The sequence below is a fragment of the Durio zibethinus genome, unplaced genomic scaffold, assembly GCF_047325235.1.
Source record: "Durio zibethinus cultivar Kanyao isolate XHJ-2024 unplaced genomic scaffold, ASM4732523v1 HiC_scaffold_3, whole genome shotgun sequence".
In the NCBI taxonomy this organism is placed as follows: domain Eukaryota; kingdom Viridiplantae; phylum Streptophyta; class Magnoliopsida; order Malvales; family Malvaceae; genus Durio; species Durio zibethinus.
This window is the reverse complement of record NW_028323044.1, coordinates 580,972-600,313: the sequence shown is the minus strand read 5'-3', so window position 1 is coordinate 600,313 and position 19,342 is coordinate 580,972. Positions and strand designations below refer to the sequence as shown.

At 30.9% G+C, this 19,342-nt stretch overlaps 1 protein-coding gene across 1 annotated transcript; it reads left to right on the top strand.

The window, feature by feature from the left end:
* The first annotated feature begins 5,564 nt into the window (after window positions 1-5,564).
* LOC149503723 (NAD(P)H-quinone oxidoreductase subunit H, chloroplastic) lies at window positions 5,565-10,213 on the top strand. Its single transcript, XM_089757941.1, has 2 exons — window positions 5,565-7,716; window positions 8,837-10,213. The coding sequence occupies exon 1, from the start codon at window positions 5,981-5,983 to the stop codon at window positions 7,160-7,162; it is 1,182 nt and encodes a 393-aa protein (XP_089614067.1). The 5' UTR covers window positions 5,565-5,980; the 3' UTR covers window positions 7,163-7,716; window positions 8,837-10,213.
* Window positions 10,214-19,342: the final 9,129 nt, after the last annotated feature.

Sequence of the window (19,342 nt, the reverse complement as noted above, 5' to 3'; positions counted from 1 at the left end):
CTGATTGGAGTTTTATCAATGAACTAAAAAGAATAAATTTAAGTAAGGAGTTTATAAAGAGAGTCGAATATTTAGATAAGGAATATTTATATAAGGAATCTTTTGATCTGGGCATACTTGAAAAAAGGACTCGATTTTCTAATTATGAAACTAATGAAGAAACTAATAATGAAACTAATAATGAAACTAATAATGAAACTAATAATGAAGAAACTACTACTGAAACTAATAATGAAACTAATAATGAAACTAATAATGAAACTAATAATGAAACTAATAATGAAACTAAAAGAAATAATGAAATTAAAAGAAATAATGAAACTAATAATGAAACTAATAATGAAACTAATAATGAAACTAAAAGAAATAATGAAACTAAAAGAAATAATGAAACTAAAAGAAATAATGAAACTAATAATGAAACTAATAATGAAACTAATAATGAAACTAAAATAAAATACTTGCCTAAAATATATGATCCTTTCTTGCAGGGACCCTACCGCGGAAGAATCAAAAAATTGTTTTCACCTTTAAGTGAAAAAACAAACACGGATCCGTTTTGGATAAATAAGATTCATGTTATACTTCTTGCTACTGATTATTACGAATTTGAACAGACAATAGATACACTCAAATCATTATCAACAGAAAAAGAACTTTCTTTATTGACAGAAACAGAAGATGAACAGACAATAGATACACTCAAATCATTATCAACAGAAAAAGAACTTTCTTTATTGACAGAAACAGAAGATGAACAGACAATAGATACACTCAAATCATTATCAACAGAAAAAGAACTTTCTTTATTGACAGAAACAGAAGATGAACAGACAATAGATACACTCAAATCATTATCAACAGAAAAAGAACTTTCTTTATTGACAGAAACAGAAGATGAACAGACAATAGATACACTCAAATCATTATCAACAGAAAAAGAACTTTCTTTATTGACAGAAACAGAAGATGAACAGACAATAGATACACTCAAATCATTATCAACAGAAAAAGAACTTTCTTTATTGACAGAAACAGAAGATGAACAGGGAAATATCGATTCCGAGGATCGAGTCAAAATTTTGAAATTTTTATGCAATATAGTTATAACTAATCCCGACAATCAAACAATTATAAAAAAATCTAATGGAATAAAAGAAATAAGTAATGGAATAAAAGAAATAAGTAAAGAAGTTCCTCGATGGTCATACAAACTACTCGACATTTTCGAACAACACCATAGAGGAGGCGAGGAACACATGATAACAGATTATGCAATTCGTTCAAGAATCTTCCGGTACGCAATAGTTTTTTCTAAGGAGGAGTTAAAGGGATGATTTTTTTCTACCAAACGATATAGAAAACGACCTATCTTTGATGGAATATTCGCCAGAACCGAATTTTCGTCGAGACATAATAAAAGGTGCCGTGCGTGCCCAAAGACGTAAAATAATTAATGGGGAACTGTTTCAATCAAATGTGCATTCCCCACTTTTTTTTGACAGAGTAGACAGCCTCTTCTTCAGAGTGTTCAGATCTTTGTATTCTGATATTTCTTGGCTGATAAAACTAATATCTCGAAATTGGATATGGAAAAACAAAGAATCACAAATTTCTGATTATACAGAAAATGAGGAGGACATAAGAGAAGAAGACGAAGAGATAAGAGAAAGCATAGAAAAGATACAAGAAAGAGACAAAGAGGAAGAAAAAAGAAGAGAAAGCATAGAAGAGATACAAAAAGGAGACAAAAAAGAGAAAGAAAAAAGAAGACAAGAGTCAGAGGCAGATGACTTCCTGCTGGACGCAGCAGAATTTTGGGATATCGTCTTTTTTGGTCAAGGACCAAGGGGCATCATGTTAATAGCCCAATCGATTTTTAGAAAATATATTCTATTACCTTCATTGATAATAGCTAAAAACATTGTCCGTATATTATTATTTCAAATTCCTGAGTGGTCCACGGATTTCAAGGGTTGGAAGCGAGAAATACATGTTAAATGCACTTATAATGGTCTTCAATTCTCCACAAAAGACTTTCCAAAAAATTGGTTATCAGAAGGTATCCAGATCAAGATCCTATATCCTTTTCGCCTGAAACCTTGGCGCGGATCTAAACTGAAACCCTCTCATAAAGATCCAATGAAAAAAAAGCATAAAGATCCAATGAAAAAAAAGCATAAAGATCCAATGAAAAAAAAGAAAGTTAAAAAGAATGATTTTTGCTTTTTAACAGCTTGTGGACTGGAAAGTGACTTACCTTGCGGTCCTCCTCGAAGACGGCCTTCGTTTTTTCAGCCTATTTTTAACGAACTAGAAAAAAAAAGTGAAAAATGGAAAATTTTTAAAAAAGGAAAAAAATTGTTTCGAAAAGTCTCAGGAGAAACAAAAATTCCATTTGTAAAGGGAATAATAAAAAAACTTTCAAAAAGAAATCCAGTTTTGGAGTTGAGAGAAGAATTGGGCGAAACTAAAAAAGATTTGGGCGAAACTAAAAAAGATTCGATAATCAGTAATAAGATGATTGACGAATCATCCCTTCAAATTCAATCTATGGAGCGGACAAATTATTCATTAACAGAAAAAAAGATAAAAGATCTGACTGAGAGAACAAACACAATCAAAAATCAAATAGAAAAAATTATAAAAGACAAGAAATTAGAATCATCAAAAAAATTTTGGAAAATATTAAAAAGAAGAAATATTCGATTAATCCGTAAATTCTATTTATTTATAAAACTTTTTATTCAAAAGATATACATAGATATTTTTCTATATATCATTAAATATATCATTAATATTCCAAGACCCAATCCACAACTTTTTCTTGAATCAACAAAAAAAATGATTGATAAATTCATTTACAATAATGAAGCAAATCAAGAAAGAATTAATAAACCAAATAAAAATACAATTCATTTTATTTCAACTATAAAAAATATAAAAAACTCACTTTCGAATATTAGAAATCAAAATGCAAAAGCTTTTTGTGACTTATCCTCCCTCTCACAAGCATATGTATTTTACAAATTATCACAAACCCAAGTTATTAAATTCAAACCTATCCTTCAATATCACGGAACATCTCTTTTTCTTAAAAATGAAATAAAAGATTATTTTGAAGAACAAGGAATATCTCATTCCCAATTAAAACATCATTATGGGTTAAGACAAAAAATCTCTGGAATAAAGGAATGGAAAAACTGGTTAAGGAGTCATTATCAATACGATTATCAATACGATTTAGTTCAGAGTATATGGCTTAGATTAGTACCAGAACAATGGCGAAATAGAGTCAATCAACACTATATGGCTCAAAATAAAGATTTAACAAAATGGGATTCAGATGAAAAAGAAAGATTAATACATTACGAAAAAAAAAATGATTTTCAAGCGAATTCATTACTGAATCAAGAATATAAACTGAATCAAGAACAAAAACGGAATCAAGAACAAAAATATAAAAAAGATAATTTTAAAAAACACTATAGATATAATTTATTATCATATATATTTATTATATATCAAGATATGAGGGACTCATATACTTATGGATCACCATTACAAGTAAATAAGAGGGAAGAGATTCCTTATAATTACAACATGGATAAACGAAAATTTTTTGATATATTGGGGGATATTCCTATCCATAATTATCTAACGGGGAAAACGGGGAAAACGGGGAAATTTTCGCATAGAAAATTTTTTAATTGGAGAATTCTTAATTTTTGTCTTAGAAATAAGACCGATATTGAGTCCTGGGTCGATACCAGTACCAAGAGTAAGAAGACCAGTACCAAGAGTAAGAAAACCAGTACCAAGAGTAAGAAAAATATTAAGACTGTGATTAATAATTTTAATAATTATCAAATATCGAATCTGGAACTTTGGTTCTTCCCAGAATTTGTGCTACTATATAATGCATATAAGGTTGAACCATGGATCATACCAATAAAACTACTTCTTTTCAATTTTAATTTTAATGGAAAAAAAGAGGATCTTGTATCAGATGCAAAAAAAAAAAGAAAATTTAGATCCGTTCTCTCAAATCAAGAAAAAGATGTTGAAGAAGATTATGGTAAATCATCCAATCAAGAAAAAGGTAAATCATCCAATCAAGAAAAAGGTAAATCATACAATCAAGAAAAAGATGTTGAAGAAGATTATGGTAAATCATCCAATCAAGAAAAAGGTAAATCATCCAATCAAGAAAAAGGTAAATCATACAATCAAGAAAAAGATGTTGAAGAAGATTATGGTAAATCATACAATGAAGAAAAAGGTAAATCATACAATCAAGAAAAAGATGTTGAAGAAGATTATGGTAAATCATACAATGAAGAAAAAGGTAAATCATACAATCAAGAAAAAGATGTTGAAGAAGATTATGGTAAATCATCCAATCAAGAAAAAGGTAAATCATACAATCAAGAAAAAGATGTTGAAGAAGATTATGGTAAATCATCCAATCAAGAAAAAGGTAAATCATACAATCAAGAAAAAGGTAAATCATCCAATCAAGAAAAAGGTAAATCATCCAATCAAGAAAAAGGTAAATCAGATCAAGAAAAAGGTAAATCAGACAATCAAGAAAAAGATGTTGAAGAAGATTCTGGTAAATCAAAAAAACATAGAAAGGAAGACGAGAGCAAGAGAGAAGCTCGTTTATTCCTACAAAAGTATTTGTATTTTCAATTCGGATGGGATGCTGATTCTTTCGATGAAAAAATAATCAAAAATATCAAAGCATATTCTTTCATTCTTGGCCTGATAAATATGACATGAAACTTTTCTATACTCTGTTAGAAGAGGAGGAACGAATCTGGATATTTTGATGGATTCGGCGGATAAGTTACTTTTAACTTATCAATACCTACTCAAAAAAGGAGTATTGATTATCGAACCAATTCGCCGGTATGTAGAAATTGATGGACAATTTATTCTATATCAAACTATAAGTATTTCATTGGTTCATAAAAATAAACATGAAATTAATCAAAGACGCAAAAAAAAAAAAAGACGCAAAAAAAAAAACTATATTGAAAAAAATAATTTTGATGAATCCATTGCAAGACATCAAAAAATGACTGAAAATAAAGACAAAAATCATTATGATTTGTTTATTCCTGAAAATATTTTATCCCCTAACCACCGGAGAGAATTGCGAATTCGAATTTCTTTCAATTCAAGGGATAAAAATGGTATGCATAGAAATCCAGTATTTTTAAATAATGTAAAAAACTGTGGTCAAGTTTTGAATAAAAACAAACATCTTGATAGTGATAAAAAGAAACTAATTAAATTAAAGTTCTTTCTTTGGCCCAATTATCGATTAGAAGATTTAGCTTGTATGAATCGCTATTGGTTTAATAGTAATAATGGCAGTCGTTTCAGTATGGTAAGGATACATATGTATCCGCGTTTGAAAATTCGTCAATGGTACATTTTTCCATATATTATGATTGAAAACCGGATTGATTAATTTTATTTGAAAAAATTATAAAGTTCATAACGAACTTAAAATCATTGTGCATATTAAAATGAATGGTATTATTATTATTACTGATCAGTAAAATTCACATTCAAAAAAAGGGGGAGAGAAATTTTTGTTTTATGGTAAAAAATTCATTCATCTCAGTTATTTTTCAAGAAAAAAAAGAAGAAAACAAGGGGTCCGTTGAATTTCAAATAGTCAGTTTCACCAATAAGATACGAAGACTTACTTCACATTTGGAATTGCACAAAAAAGACTATTTATCTCAGAGAGGTCTACGTAAAATTCTAGGAAAACGTCAACGGCTTCTGTCTTATTTATCAAAGAAAAATAACATACGTTATAAAGAATTAATTAGTGAGTTGGATATTCGGGAATCAAAAAATCGTTAATTTGATTGAATTAGTCGATTTATTATATTTTTCATTTTGATGTACTTCTTTTCGTTTTCAACAATTCATGTAAGAATGAATCGAGGAAAAACTTATGAATCTATCAGCTACAGAAAAAGACCTTATGATAGTCAATATGGGACCTCACCACCCATCAATGCACGGTGTTCTTCGTCTCATCGTTACTCTAGATGGTGAAGATGTTGTTGACTGTGAACCAATATTAGGTTATTTACACAGAGGAATGGAAAAAATTGCGGAAAACCGAACAATTATACAATATTTGCCTTATGTAACACGTTGGGATTATTTAGCCACTATGTTCACGGAAGCAATAACCGTAAATGGACCAGAACAATTGGGCAATATTCAAGTCCCTAAAAGAGCCAGCTATATCAGAGTAATTATGTTGGAGTTGAGTCGTATAGCTTCTCATCTATTATGGCTTGGACCTTTTATGGCCGATATTGGTGCACAGACCCCCTTTTTCTATATTTTCAGAGAAAGAGAATTAGTATATGATCTATTCGAAGCTGCCACCGGTATGAGAATGATGCATAATTATTTTCGTATCGGAGGAGTAGCGGCCGATCTACCCTATGGCTGGATAGATAAATGTTTGGATTTCTGTGATTATTTTTTAACAGGAATTGTTGAATATCAAAAACTTATTACGCGAAATCCTATTTTTTTAGAACGAGTTGAAGGGGTAGGGGTTATTGGTGGAGAAGAAGCAATAAATTGGGGTCTATCCGGCCCAATGCTACGAGCCTCTGGAATCAAATGGGATCTTCGTAAAGTTGATCATTATGAGTGTTACGACGAATTTGATTGGGAAATCCAGTGGCAAAAAGAAGGAGATTCATTAGCTCGTTATTTAGTCCGAATCAGTGAAATGACGGAATCCATAAAAATAATTCAACAGGCCCTGGAAGGAATTCCGGGGGGTCCCTATGAGAATTTAGAAATCCGATGTTTTGATCGAGAAAGGGATCCAGAATGGAATGATTTTGAATATCGATTCATTAGTAAAAAACCTTCTCCTACATTTGAATTACCGAGACAAGAACTTTATGCGAGAATGGAAGCCCCAAAGGGAGAATTAGGAATTTTTCTGATAGGAGATCAAAGTGGTTTTCCTTGGAGATGGAAAATTCGCCCGCCGGGTTTTATCAATTTGCAAATTCTTCCTCAGTTAGTTAAAAGAATGAAATTGGCTGATATTATGACGATACTAGGTAGCATAGATATCATTATGGGAGAAGTTGATCGTTGAAATGATAATTTATACAACAGAAGTAGAAGATATCAATTCCTTTTACAGATTGGAATCCTTAAAAGAGGTCTATGGGATCATATGGATGTTTGTCCCTATTTTGACTCTTGTATTGGGAATCACAATAGGTGTACTAGTAATTGTATGGTTAGAAAGAGAAATATCTGCAGGAATACAACAACGTATTGGGCCTGAATACGCCGGCCCTTTGGGAATTCTTCAAGCTCTAGCAGATGGAACAAAACTGCTTTTCAAAGAGAATATTCTTCCATCTAGAGGAAATACTCGTTTATTCCGTATTGGACCGTCTATAGCAGTCATATCCATTTTACTAAGTTTTTCAGTAATTCCTTTTAGCTCTCGCCTTATTTTAGCCGATCTCAATATCGGTATTTTTTTATGGATTGCCATTTCAAGTATTGCTCCTGTTGGACTTCTTATGTCAGGATACGGATCAAATAATAAATATTCCTTTTTAGGTGGTCTGCGAGCTGCTGCTCAATCGATTAGTTATGAAATACCATTAACTCTATGTGTTTTATCAATATCTCTACGTGCGATTCGTTGAAATATAAACTTTTCTTTTCCCTATTCCTTTCGTTCTATAAAATAAGCTGAATGGATTGAATAGATATCTTCGTTATTTTATTATCCTTCAGGTTGATAAACTAAATTAGATAGTTATATATGAGTGAAAGAAAGCAGCTTATAAATTCGCAGTAAATTAAACAAAAAAAAATTTAATCTCATTTCCTATGTACAAGAGTTAAGTGGAAGAAAACATAAGTGGAAGAAGTCTTTACCCCAAGACGGGTTGATTAGTCAATCTAGCTTGAAGCGGGCTCAAAAGATCAACCGTATAGAGTTTTGGCTATCCTTTGTATAGATTCCCATACATGTATTGCCAAACCAAACGGGGGATTGAACAAAAAAATGAGTGGATGGTTAGGAACACCAAAATACACAAAGGATTAGTAATGGAGATTATGTAAATTATATAAAAAGGATATTTCTGGATAACATAAAAAGAATACTAATTGGGGCTTTAAATTAGTAGAAATGAGTAGGCAGTACTACCCACGATTCCGGTCCAGAGTATGCTCCTATCCACCGATTAAAGTAATGACTATCAGGAACGAAATAATCCTTTACTATTTTTTAGTTTAAGCCCCCATTCGTAATTTTCTCAGATCAGAAAGAAGAATAGGAACGAAAAAGAAAGAATAAAAAATAAATATTTTTTTTTTTTTTATTCTTTCTTTCATATATATAGAGAGATATAATCTGTGTCATGATTTATGAGCTAATGTAATATTTAATTTTTTTCGTAATCGAAAACAATGGGTTGAAATATCTATTGATATTTCTACAAGAAGTATTTTATTGAAGGCTTAAGTTATTACTCAACAAATAAAAATTGAAATTAGTAACGGGCGAGATCAATTCAGAAGCACTTTTTTTATTCTTCATAATATAGCAGACAGAATTCCATTGGTATAATTTTGGACCTTCCAATCCATTTTTTCTCTATCTATTCTACAACCATACGAAGAGAAATAATACTGATTCGGTCCTTAAATTTATTTGTGACCCACGAGGAGCCGTATGAGTTGAAAACCTCATGTACGGTTTTGGACTAGCGATGGGAACAGTGATGTTATCATCGACTATAATTATCTAACAGCTCAAGTACAGTTGATATAGTTGAGGCGCAATCAAAATATGGGGTTTGGGGATGGAATTTGTGGCGTCAGCCAATAGGGTTTATCGTTTTTCTAATTTCTTCTCTAGCAGAATGTGAGAGATTACCTTTTGATTTACCAGAAGCCGAGGAAGAATTAGTAGCAGGGTATCAAACCGAATATTCGGGTATCAAATTTGGTTTATTTTATGTTGCTTCCTATCTAAATCTATTACTTTCTTCCTTATTTGTAACAGTTCTTTACTTGGGGGGTTGGAATATTTCCATTCCGTACGTATTCGTCCCTGAGCTATTTGAAATAAATAAAATGAATGGAATCTTTGGAACGACAATTGGTATCTTTATTACATTAGCTAAAACTTATTTGTTTTTGTTTATTTCTATCGCAACAAGATGGACTTTACCTAGGTTAAGAATGGACCAATTATTAAATCTTGGATGGAAATTTCTTTTACCCATTTCTCTCGGTAATCTATTATTAACAACTTCTTTCCAACTTCTTTCACTGTAAAGAAAAAAAGAATACGAGATTCATGACTTGGTTCAAACAAGAGAAAGAAACAAACATAAAATTATTCATAGATATTCACGATATGTTCCCTATGGTAACTGGGTTCATGAATTATGGCCACCAAACAGTCCGAGCAGCAAGGTACATTGGTCAAGGTTTCATGATTACCTTATCCCACGCAAATCGTTTACCTGTAACTATTCAATACCCTTATGAAAAATTAATCGCATCAGAGCGTTTCCGTGGGCGAATCCATTTTGAATTTGATAAATGCATTGCTTGTGAAGTATGTGTTCGTGTATGCCCTATAGATCTGCCTGTTGTTGATTGGAAATTTGAAACGGATATTAGAAAAAAACGATTGCTTAATTACAGTATTGATTTCGGAATTTGTATATTTTGTGGTAACTGCGTTGAGTATTGTCCAACAAATTGTTTATCAATGACTGAAGAATATGAACTTTCTACTTACGACCGTCACGAATTGAATTATAATCAAATTGCTTTGGGCCGTTTACCAATGTCAGTAATTGACGATTATACAATTCGAACAATTTTGAATTCGCCTCAAAGAAAAACTGAGTAAGTAAACCTCCTATTCTATTAAAGAGAAATTTCCAATTCTTTTAAGGTTCCGTTTTGGTTTAAGTTAAAAGAATATTTGGTTTGACTTAAAAGAATGAGGCCTTTACTCTTTGTTTGGTCAATAAATAAAAATTCAATTACAAATTAACTGGTTGATAAGAATTTCGAATTCATTTTTCTTGAAAATCTATTAATATATTCGTAATTATTTCGAAATATATAGTTTCAAAAAACAAAATACCCTTTCGAACCGAACAAAAAAAAAGAATTAAAAACGAAACAATAATTGTACTTAGATCAATTCACACCTAATAGATTAGGATTTTATTCAATTAGGAACGTATCATAAAAAAAAAATTCCTGGTCGGGTCAATAAGATCATGAAAAGCATTTCGATTTATTTATCTCTTATTTTACATATAATGGATTTGCCTGGACCAATACACGATTTTCTTTTAGTTTTTCTGGGATCGGGTCTTATATTAGGGGGCCTGGGAGTGGTATTACTTACCAATCCAATTTTTTCTGCCTTTTCATTGGGATTGGTTCTTGTTTGTATATCCTTATTCTATATTCTCTCAAATTCTCATTTTGTAGCTGCTGCCCAGCTTCTTATTTATGTGGGAGCCATAAATGTTTTAATCCTATTTGCTGTGATGTTCATGAATGGTTCAGAATATTATAAAAATTTTAATCTGTGGACCATTGGGAATGGCCTTACTTCGTTGATTTGTACAAGTATTCTTGTTTCGCTAATTACTACTATATTAGATACATCATGGTACGGGATTATTTGGACTACAAGATCAAACCAAATTATAGAACAAGATTTGATAAGTAATAGTCAACAAATTGGAATTCATTTAGCAACAGATTTTTTTCTTCCATTTGAATTCATTTCACTAATTCTTTTAGTTGCTTTGATAGGTGCAATTGCTGTGGCTCGTCAGTAATAAATCTTTCTAACTAGGAATAGCAAGCAATCCAAATTAAACTTTTTTCTGTCTTATCGCATCTATTTTCCTTGAATTCTTGTTCGTGTATAAAATATAAAATAGAAATTCGTTTATTCGAGATATTTCCAATATATTCTTTTTGTTATATTCTATTCTAGTCAATCAAATCCGTTGAATTATTGTTCATATTAAAATGAATCGAAATTGATAAGGAGTTGGTCAATGATGCTCGAACATATACTTGTTTTGAGTGCCTATTTATTTTCTATCGGTATTTATGGATTGATCACGAGTCGAAATATGGTTCGGGCCCTTATGTGTCTTGAACTTATACTGAATGCGGTTAATATAAATTTTGTAACATTTTCTGATTTTTTTGATAGTCGGCAATTAAAAGGAAATATTTTATCAATTTTTGTTATAGCTATTGCAGCCGCTGAAGCAGCTATTGGATCAGCTATTGTTTCCTCAATTTATCGTAACAGAAAATCAACGCGTATCAATCAATCAACTTTGTTGAATAAGTAATATTAATAATATTAAATTATAAGATTCACCAATTTGAATTAGCATGTCCAATATGTTGGAATCTACATCATGTTTTCGAAAACGTAAGAAATCAAAGTATCTTGGTCCTTTCTTATGAGTTGATCCCGAAGGAAATTGATTAGAAAATTTCTGGTAAATCGTTGATTCATCTGGTGTTTAACTATAATGATTCATTTACAAGTTTACTAGATTGAAATTTTATGATGTTCAAAAAATTATAGATCCCATGTCACATTCAGTAAAAATTTATGATACATGTATAGGGTGTACTCAATGTGTCCGAGCCTGCCCCACCGATGTGTTAGAAATGATACCTTGGGATGGATGTAAAGCTAAGCAAATTGCTTCCGCTCCAAGAACAGAAGACTGTGTTGGTTGTAAGAGATGTGAATCCGCTTGTCCAACAGATTTCTTGAGCGTTCGAGTTTATTTATGGCATGAAACAACTCGAAGTATGGGTCTAGCTTATTGATACGTTCCCGAAAACCCCACTTGAATACATTTTGAATCCATTTTATTTTTTTTTTACTGAAAAAACCCGTGCTCAAAAAAAATCTTTTTTGAGCACGGGTTTTTCTGGTCCAAGTGCATCTTGTCTTTACCACGAATTATTTTCCTTGGTTAACAATAATTGTAGTTTTACCAATATCTGCAGGTTCTTTAATTTTCTTTCTTCCTCATAGAGGAAATAAGCTAATTAAGTGGTATACTATGTGTATATGCATATTTGAACTCCTTCTAACAACCTATGCATTTTGTTATCATTTCCGATTGGACGATCCATTAATCCAGCTGGAGGAAGATTATAAATGGATAAATTTTTTTGATTTTTACTGGAGATTGGGAATAGATGGACTTTCTATAGGGCCCATTTTACTGACAGGATTTATCACTACTTTAGCTACTTTGGCGGCTTGGCCAGTTACTCGAGATTCGCGATTATTCCATTTCTTGATGCTAGCAATGTACAGTGGTCAAATAGGATCATTTTCTTCTCGAGACCTTTTACTTTTTTTCATCATGTGGGAGTTCGAATTAATTCCCGTTTATCTACTTCTATCCATGTGGGGGGGAAAGAAACGTCTGTACTCGGCTACAAAATTTATTTTGTACACTGCGGGGGGTTCCATTTTTTTATTAATAGGAGTTTTGGGTATCGGTTTATACGGTTCTAATGAACCAACATTAAATTTTGAAACATTAGCTAATCAATCGTATCCTGTCGCACTGGAAATCATATTCTATATTGGATTTCTTATTGCTTTTGCTGTCAAATCGCCGATTATACCCTTACATACGTGGTTACCAGACACCCATGGGGAGGCACATTACAGTACTTGTATGCTTCTAGCCGGAATTTTATTAAAAATGGGAGCGTATGGATTAGTTCGCATCAATATGGAATTATTACCCCACGCTCATTCCATATTTTCTCCCTGGTTGATAATAGTGGGTACAATGCAAATAATTTATGCAGCTTCAACATCTCTTGGTCAACGGAATTTAAAAAAAAGAATAGCCTATTCCTCCGTATCTCATATGGGTTTCATAATTATAGGAATTGGCTCTATAACTGATACGGGACTCAACGGAGCTATTTTACAAATAATATCTCATGGATTTATCGGTGCTGCACTTTTTTTCTTGGCAGGAACGAGTTATGATAGAATGCGTCTTTTTTATCTCGACGAAATGGGTGGAATGGCTATTCCGATTCCAAAAATATTTACGATGTTCAGTATCTTATCGATGGCTTCTCTTGCATTACCGGGCATGAGTGGTTTTGTTGCAGAGTTGATAGTCTTTTTTGGAATAATTACCAGCCAAAAATATTTTTTAATGCCAAAAATACTAATTACTTTCGTAATGTCAATTGGAATGATATTAACTCCTATTTATTCATTATCTATGTCACGTCAAATGTTCTATGGATACAAGCTATTTAATGCTCAAAGTTCTTATTTTTTTGATTCTGGACCACGAGAGTTATTTGTTTCGATCTCTATCTTTCTACCAGTAATAGGTATTGGTATTTATCCGGATTTTGTCCTCTCATTATCAGGTGAGAAGGTCGAAACTATTCTATATAATTATTTTTATAGATAGTTTTGATGAATAAAACAAAAAATCAAAAAGTAATCCTATGATTTTTAAAATTGTTCGTTGTACAGTGAAAAAAAAAAGAAAGAAGTCTTTTTTCTTCTCTTAAGTTTAAGTTAAGTAAAAAAAGGTAAAAGAATTAAATTGAATTTTAATCAGACATCTTTGGCTTTTGTTAGAACCTTTTGAATCAAGTAGTGGAGTGATTCAAAAGGTTCTTGACAGCTTACAATAAGTTTTCTTATATATACGCTGTCCTATCTTAGTATTTGTTAGGCTTAGCCTTTTTATTCAATTCAATTAGATGTTAATGTAAATGAACCATAACTATGTAAACCTATTCCTAATAGATTGACCCCAAAATAGCATATCCAAATTATAAGAAATCCCATAGAAGCCACAAGTGCGGAATTTACACCTTCCAAATTTTTATTTGTTCGGGTATGTAAATAAATCGCGAATACGGTCCAAGTAATAAATGCCCAAGTTTCCTTTGGGTCCCAATTCCAATATGATCCCCACGCCTCATTAGCCCATACGGCTCCCGAAAGAATTCCTATGGTTAAAAAGATAAACCCGAGACTAATAATACGATAACTCCAACGATCCAATTGTTGAGTCAATTGATACCTGTAAAAATTTTTAGAAGAAAGAAAATAAGTGTTTAATAAAACATTGCTTCTTTCATTCATGTATTGGATTTCGCCAAACGAAAATGACTGATTTAATAAATTATTGTTTTTACCAATAATTTTTATGGCTTTTCGAAATGTAATGACTAGAAGAGCTACTGATAATAATGATCCACATAAAAGAGCTGCATAGCCTAATACCATCATACTTACGTGCATCATTAACCACTGGGATTGGAGAGCAGGCGCTAATATTGCGGATTGATGCATTTTGGTTAAAAGACCCGAAGTGGCAAAGCCTTGGGTAAAAATAACACTTGGTGCGGTTATTGCGCTTAAATCATTTTTACGCTTTTTAAAATAGTAAACCATATGAATAAGGGAGAAACCCCATGAAAGAAAGATTAATGATTCATATAAATCACTTAATGGGAAATGTCCTGAATAAATCCAACGAGTGACTAATAATCCTGTTATACAGAAAAAGGTAACTATCATGCCCTTTTCTGATGAATCATATAGTCCTACGACTTCATCGACTAATAAGAATAAGGTTAAAAAATGAATTGTAATTACAATTGAAACGACCGAAAAGGATATATGAGTTAATATATGCTCTAAAGTTGAAAAAATCATAAGAATTCTGAAAAAAGCGAGGGTTTCTAGATTTTATGGAATGGAAATCAGGAATTAAATTCATTATAGGACTTATTCTATCTCTTTTAGAAGATACTATGCCGCTACTCGGACTCGAACCGAGATGCTCTAGCACTGCTTCCTAAGAGCAGCGTGTCTACCGATTTCACCATAGCGGCTTGCTCGAAATCATAATAAGCCATTTTTTATTCAATCGTCGAGATTGAAGGTGAAGGGGTCAATTCAATGTAAAATGTAAAAGAAGCATTTAATTTAAATTGATGAATAAAAACTCGTTTAAATAGCAATTTGAAGGTTCAAAAAGAATCTTTATTATTTATCGTTTTATTTAATTATCCTTTTTTTTATTTAATATTTAATTTAATATTTAATTATTTCAACAGAGATTTTATAGTTTGTGTTTTCCTAAAAGAGAACTCCTCTATTGTAACTAAACTAACTAGTTGTAACTTCAATTCATAGATAGAATTCAACAAAAAAATGTTCTTTATCATTTTAATTTTTTAATGATTCATCTCTCATTCTTTTATATGATTTTTATGAATCTATAAAAAAAAAAATGCTTATCAATTGAATGAATAAATGAATGAAAAAATATTATTTTTAGAGATCACAATTTCAGCACCACATCCAATGATTTCAAAAGATTTATGTAATTTGCATAGCTTTGTATTAATCGTTAGGATTTTGCGTTTTAAGGATTTATCAAACCAACTAGATATTGGGTTGTACACGTTACGTTATATAAAAAGCGTTTCGATTCCTGTCATAATTGTACCATACTTCAAAAAAGTATTTCGAATTTCGAATTCTAAAAATATGTCTTGATTCATCTTCTTATACAAACATAGAATTTTTTTAGATCATTTTAAATTGATACATTATTTGTATATCCACTAAATTATAAAGGGAGTTTTCTCAATTGGGTTGAAAGCAAGGGAAGGATATATAGTAATTCAGAGAAATAATGATTCATAAAGTTACAAAATTGAAACTTAATGGATTAGTTTCAACAACCCAGTTAAAGCTCTTATATATATGTGCTCCGATATAGCTATAGTATAAATATACAAATTTTTATTATTTAATTATTTAATTATTTATTATTATAAATTGAAATTGAATATTATAAAAATAACAAATTATTATAACACTAAGATACCAAATGGGGCGATGGGGAAAATGAGAATCCCCATCCCGGAAATGAAAAAAAAAAAGATATTCAAAAAAGAAAACCTTTGTATCTTATTCGAGTTAAACCAATTCAGATTAAAAAAAAATTATTTGTCGTACAAAAAAACTTTTTGAATTACCCGTAAAAATAGATCTCGATAATGAAAAAGCTTTCAACGCCGCCCAATATCCTTTCTTTTTCCAAACATTTTTTCGAATACGCTTTTTTGATGTAGAAGTACGTTTTTTTGGAACTGCCATTCAAAAAAAAGGTTATTTAGTGCTATAGTTGGATGTCAAAGACATCTATTTTTAAAACAAAATGATCGGTGTCTTTATGTCATTATTTATCTATTCCTATAGATTTTCTAGATTAATAGATTTTCTAGATTATAATTATCTATATACTACTATATAAATTTCATAAGAACTAAATAGAGATGGGAAAATAACATAAAATGCTTCTATTCTAGAAAAAAAAAAAAAAAAAAATATGATATAACCTTTTTTTATTTATATTCCATACACTATCCAGAAAAAAAGAAGAATTTGTATTTAATTTATTGGTACCTTTCTTTTTTATATCTCCATTCAAATCTATAGGATAGATTAGGATCTATTATGATATATAAATTGAATTGATGAAATCAAAAAAACGTAAAAAAGAGTCTTTCCTTCTCTATCTCTGCCTATTTTTTTTGTCGTCCTACATTTATAATTTATACATCTCCATTTATACACGAAAAATACATCAAAACAAAAAAATGTAAAAAAACCATTTTATTTACCTAATAAAAAACAAACTTGAATTTTTTTCTATTAATTGGTAATTGGTCAAGCTCGAAGAGAGAGTATGCCCAATTTTCATTTTCAATCAAATTCGAATGAGACTCGTAATTAATCTGTTAAAGGATACATAATTTTGAAAAAAAAAAAGAATATTTTTTTTTTCCATTAGTAACTCGGTGATATCATTTGATTACTTCTAACTTCGAAATTTGAATATTTTTGAAATATTTGAGAAAGATTAAAAGATTAATAATAGAAAATTCCAGTTAACTTTGTAATATCTTGATTGTATTATTGCTCCCTTTCCATCAAAAGAGATAAGAGCCGGTGAATCAGAAACGATTAATTAAGAAAGAATAAGAAAAAAGTTTTTATGGAGCATACATATCAATATTCATGGATCATACCTTTTGTGCCACTTCCAATTCCTATTTTAATAGGAATGGGACTCCTACTTTTTCCGACGGCAACAAAAAATCTTCGTCGTATGTGGGCTTTTCCCAATATTTTATTGTTAAGTATAGTTATGATTTTTTCGGTCGATCTGTCTATTCAGCAAATAAATAGAAGTTCTATCTATCAATATGGATGGTCTTGGACCATCAATAATGATTTTTCTTTCGAGTTTGGCTACTTTATTGATTCACTTACCTCTATTATGTCAATATTAATCACTACTGTTGGAATTTTTGTTCTTATTTATAGTGACAATTATATGTCTCATGATCAAGGATATTTGAGATTTTTTGCTTATATGAGTTTATTCAATACTTCAATGTTGGGATTAGTTACTAGTTCTAATTTGATACAAATTTATATTTTTTGGGAATTGGTTGGAATGTGTTCTTATCTATTAATAGGGTTTTGGTTCACACGACCTGTTGCGGCAAACGCTTGTCAAAAAGCGTTTGTAACTAATCGGATAGGCGATTTTGGTTTATTATTAGGAATCTTAGGTTTTTATTGGATAACGGGAAGTTTCGAATTTCAAGATTTGTTCGAAATATTTAATAACGTGATTTATAATAATGAGGTTCATTTTTTATTTGTTACTTTATGTGCCTCTTTATTATTTGCCGGCGCAGTTGCTAAATCTGCGCAGTTTCCCCTTCATGTATGGTTACCTGATGCCATGGAGGGGCCTACTCCTATTTCGGCTCTTATACATGCTGCCACTATGGTAGCAGCGGGAATTTTTCTTGTAGCCCGCCTTCTTCCTCTTTTCATAGTTATACCTTACATAATGAATCTAATATCTTTGATAGGTATAATAACAGTATTATTAGGGGCTACTTTAGCTCTTGCTCAAAAAGATATTAAGAGGGGTTTAGCCTATTCTACAATGTCCCAACTGGGTTATATGATGGTAGCTCTAGGTATGGGGTCTTATCGAGCCGCTTTATTTCATTTGATTACTCATGCTTATTCGAAGGCATTGTTGTTTTTAGGATCCGGATCCATTATTCATTCCATGGAAGCTATTGTTGGATATTCTCCAGATAAAAGCCAGAATATGGTTTTTATGGGCGGTTTAAGAAAGCATGTGCCAATTACACAAATTGCTTTTTTAGTGGGTACACTTTCTCTTTGTGGTATTCCACCCCTTGCTTGTTTTTGGTCCAAAGATGAAATTCTTAGTGACAGTTGGTTGTATTCACCGATTTTTGCAATAATAGCTTGGTCCACGGCCGGATTAACAGCATTTTATATGTTTCGGATCTATTTACTTACTTTTGAAGGACATTTAAACATTAATTTTCAAAATTATAGTGGCAAAAAAGGTAGCTCCTTCTATTCAATAAAACTATGGGGTAAAAAAGAAGAGCAAACAATGATTAACAGAAATTTTCCTTTATCCCCTTTATTAACAATGAATAATTTATTAACAATGAATAATAATGAGAAGCCATATAGAATTGGTGGTAATGTAAAAAAAGGGGCTCTTATTACTATTACGAATTTTGGCTACAAGAAGGCTTTTTCTTATCCTCATGAATCGGATAATACTATGTTATTTCCTATGCTTATACTGGTTCTATTTACTTTTTTTGTTGGAGCCATAGCAATTCCTTTTAATCAAGAAGGAATACATTTGGATATATTATCCAAATTATTAACTCCATCTATAAATCTTTTACATCAAAATTCAAATGATTTTGAGGATTGGTATCAATTTTTAACAAATGCAACTTTTTCAGTGAGTATAGCTTGTTTTGGAATATTTACAGCATTCCTTTTATATAAGCCTTTTTATTCATCTTTACAAAATTTGAACTTACTAAATTCGTTTGCAAAAAGGGGTCCTAAACAGAATTTTCTTGGATAAAATAATATATTTGATATACGATTGGTCATATAATCGTGGTTACATAGATACGTTTTATTCAATATCCTTAACAAAAGGTATAAGAGGATTGTCCGAACTAACTCATTTTTTTGATAGGCGAGTAATCGATGGAATTACAAATGGAGTAGGCATTACAAGTTTTTTTGTAGGAGAAAGTATAAAATATGTAGGGGGAAGTC

What these genes read in the sequence shown, in the direction of transcription:
- LOC149503723 (XM_089757941.1), top strand. Translation starts at nt 5,981, where the DNA reads ATGAATCTATCAGCTACAGAAAAAGACCTTATGATAGTCAATATGGGA.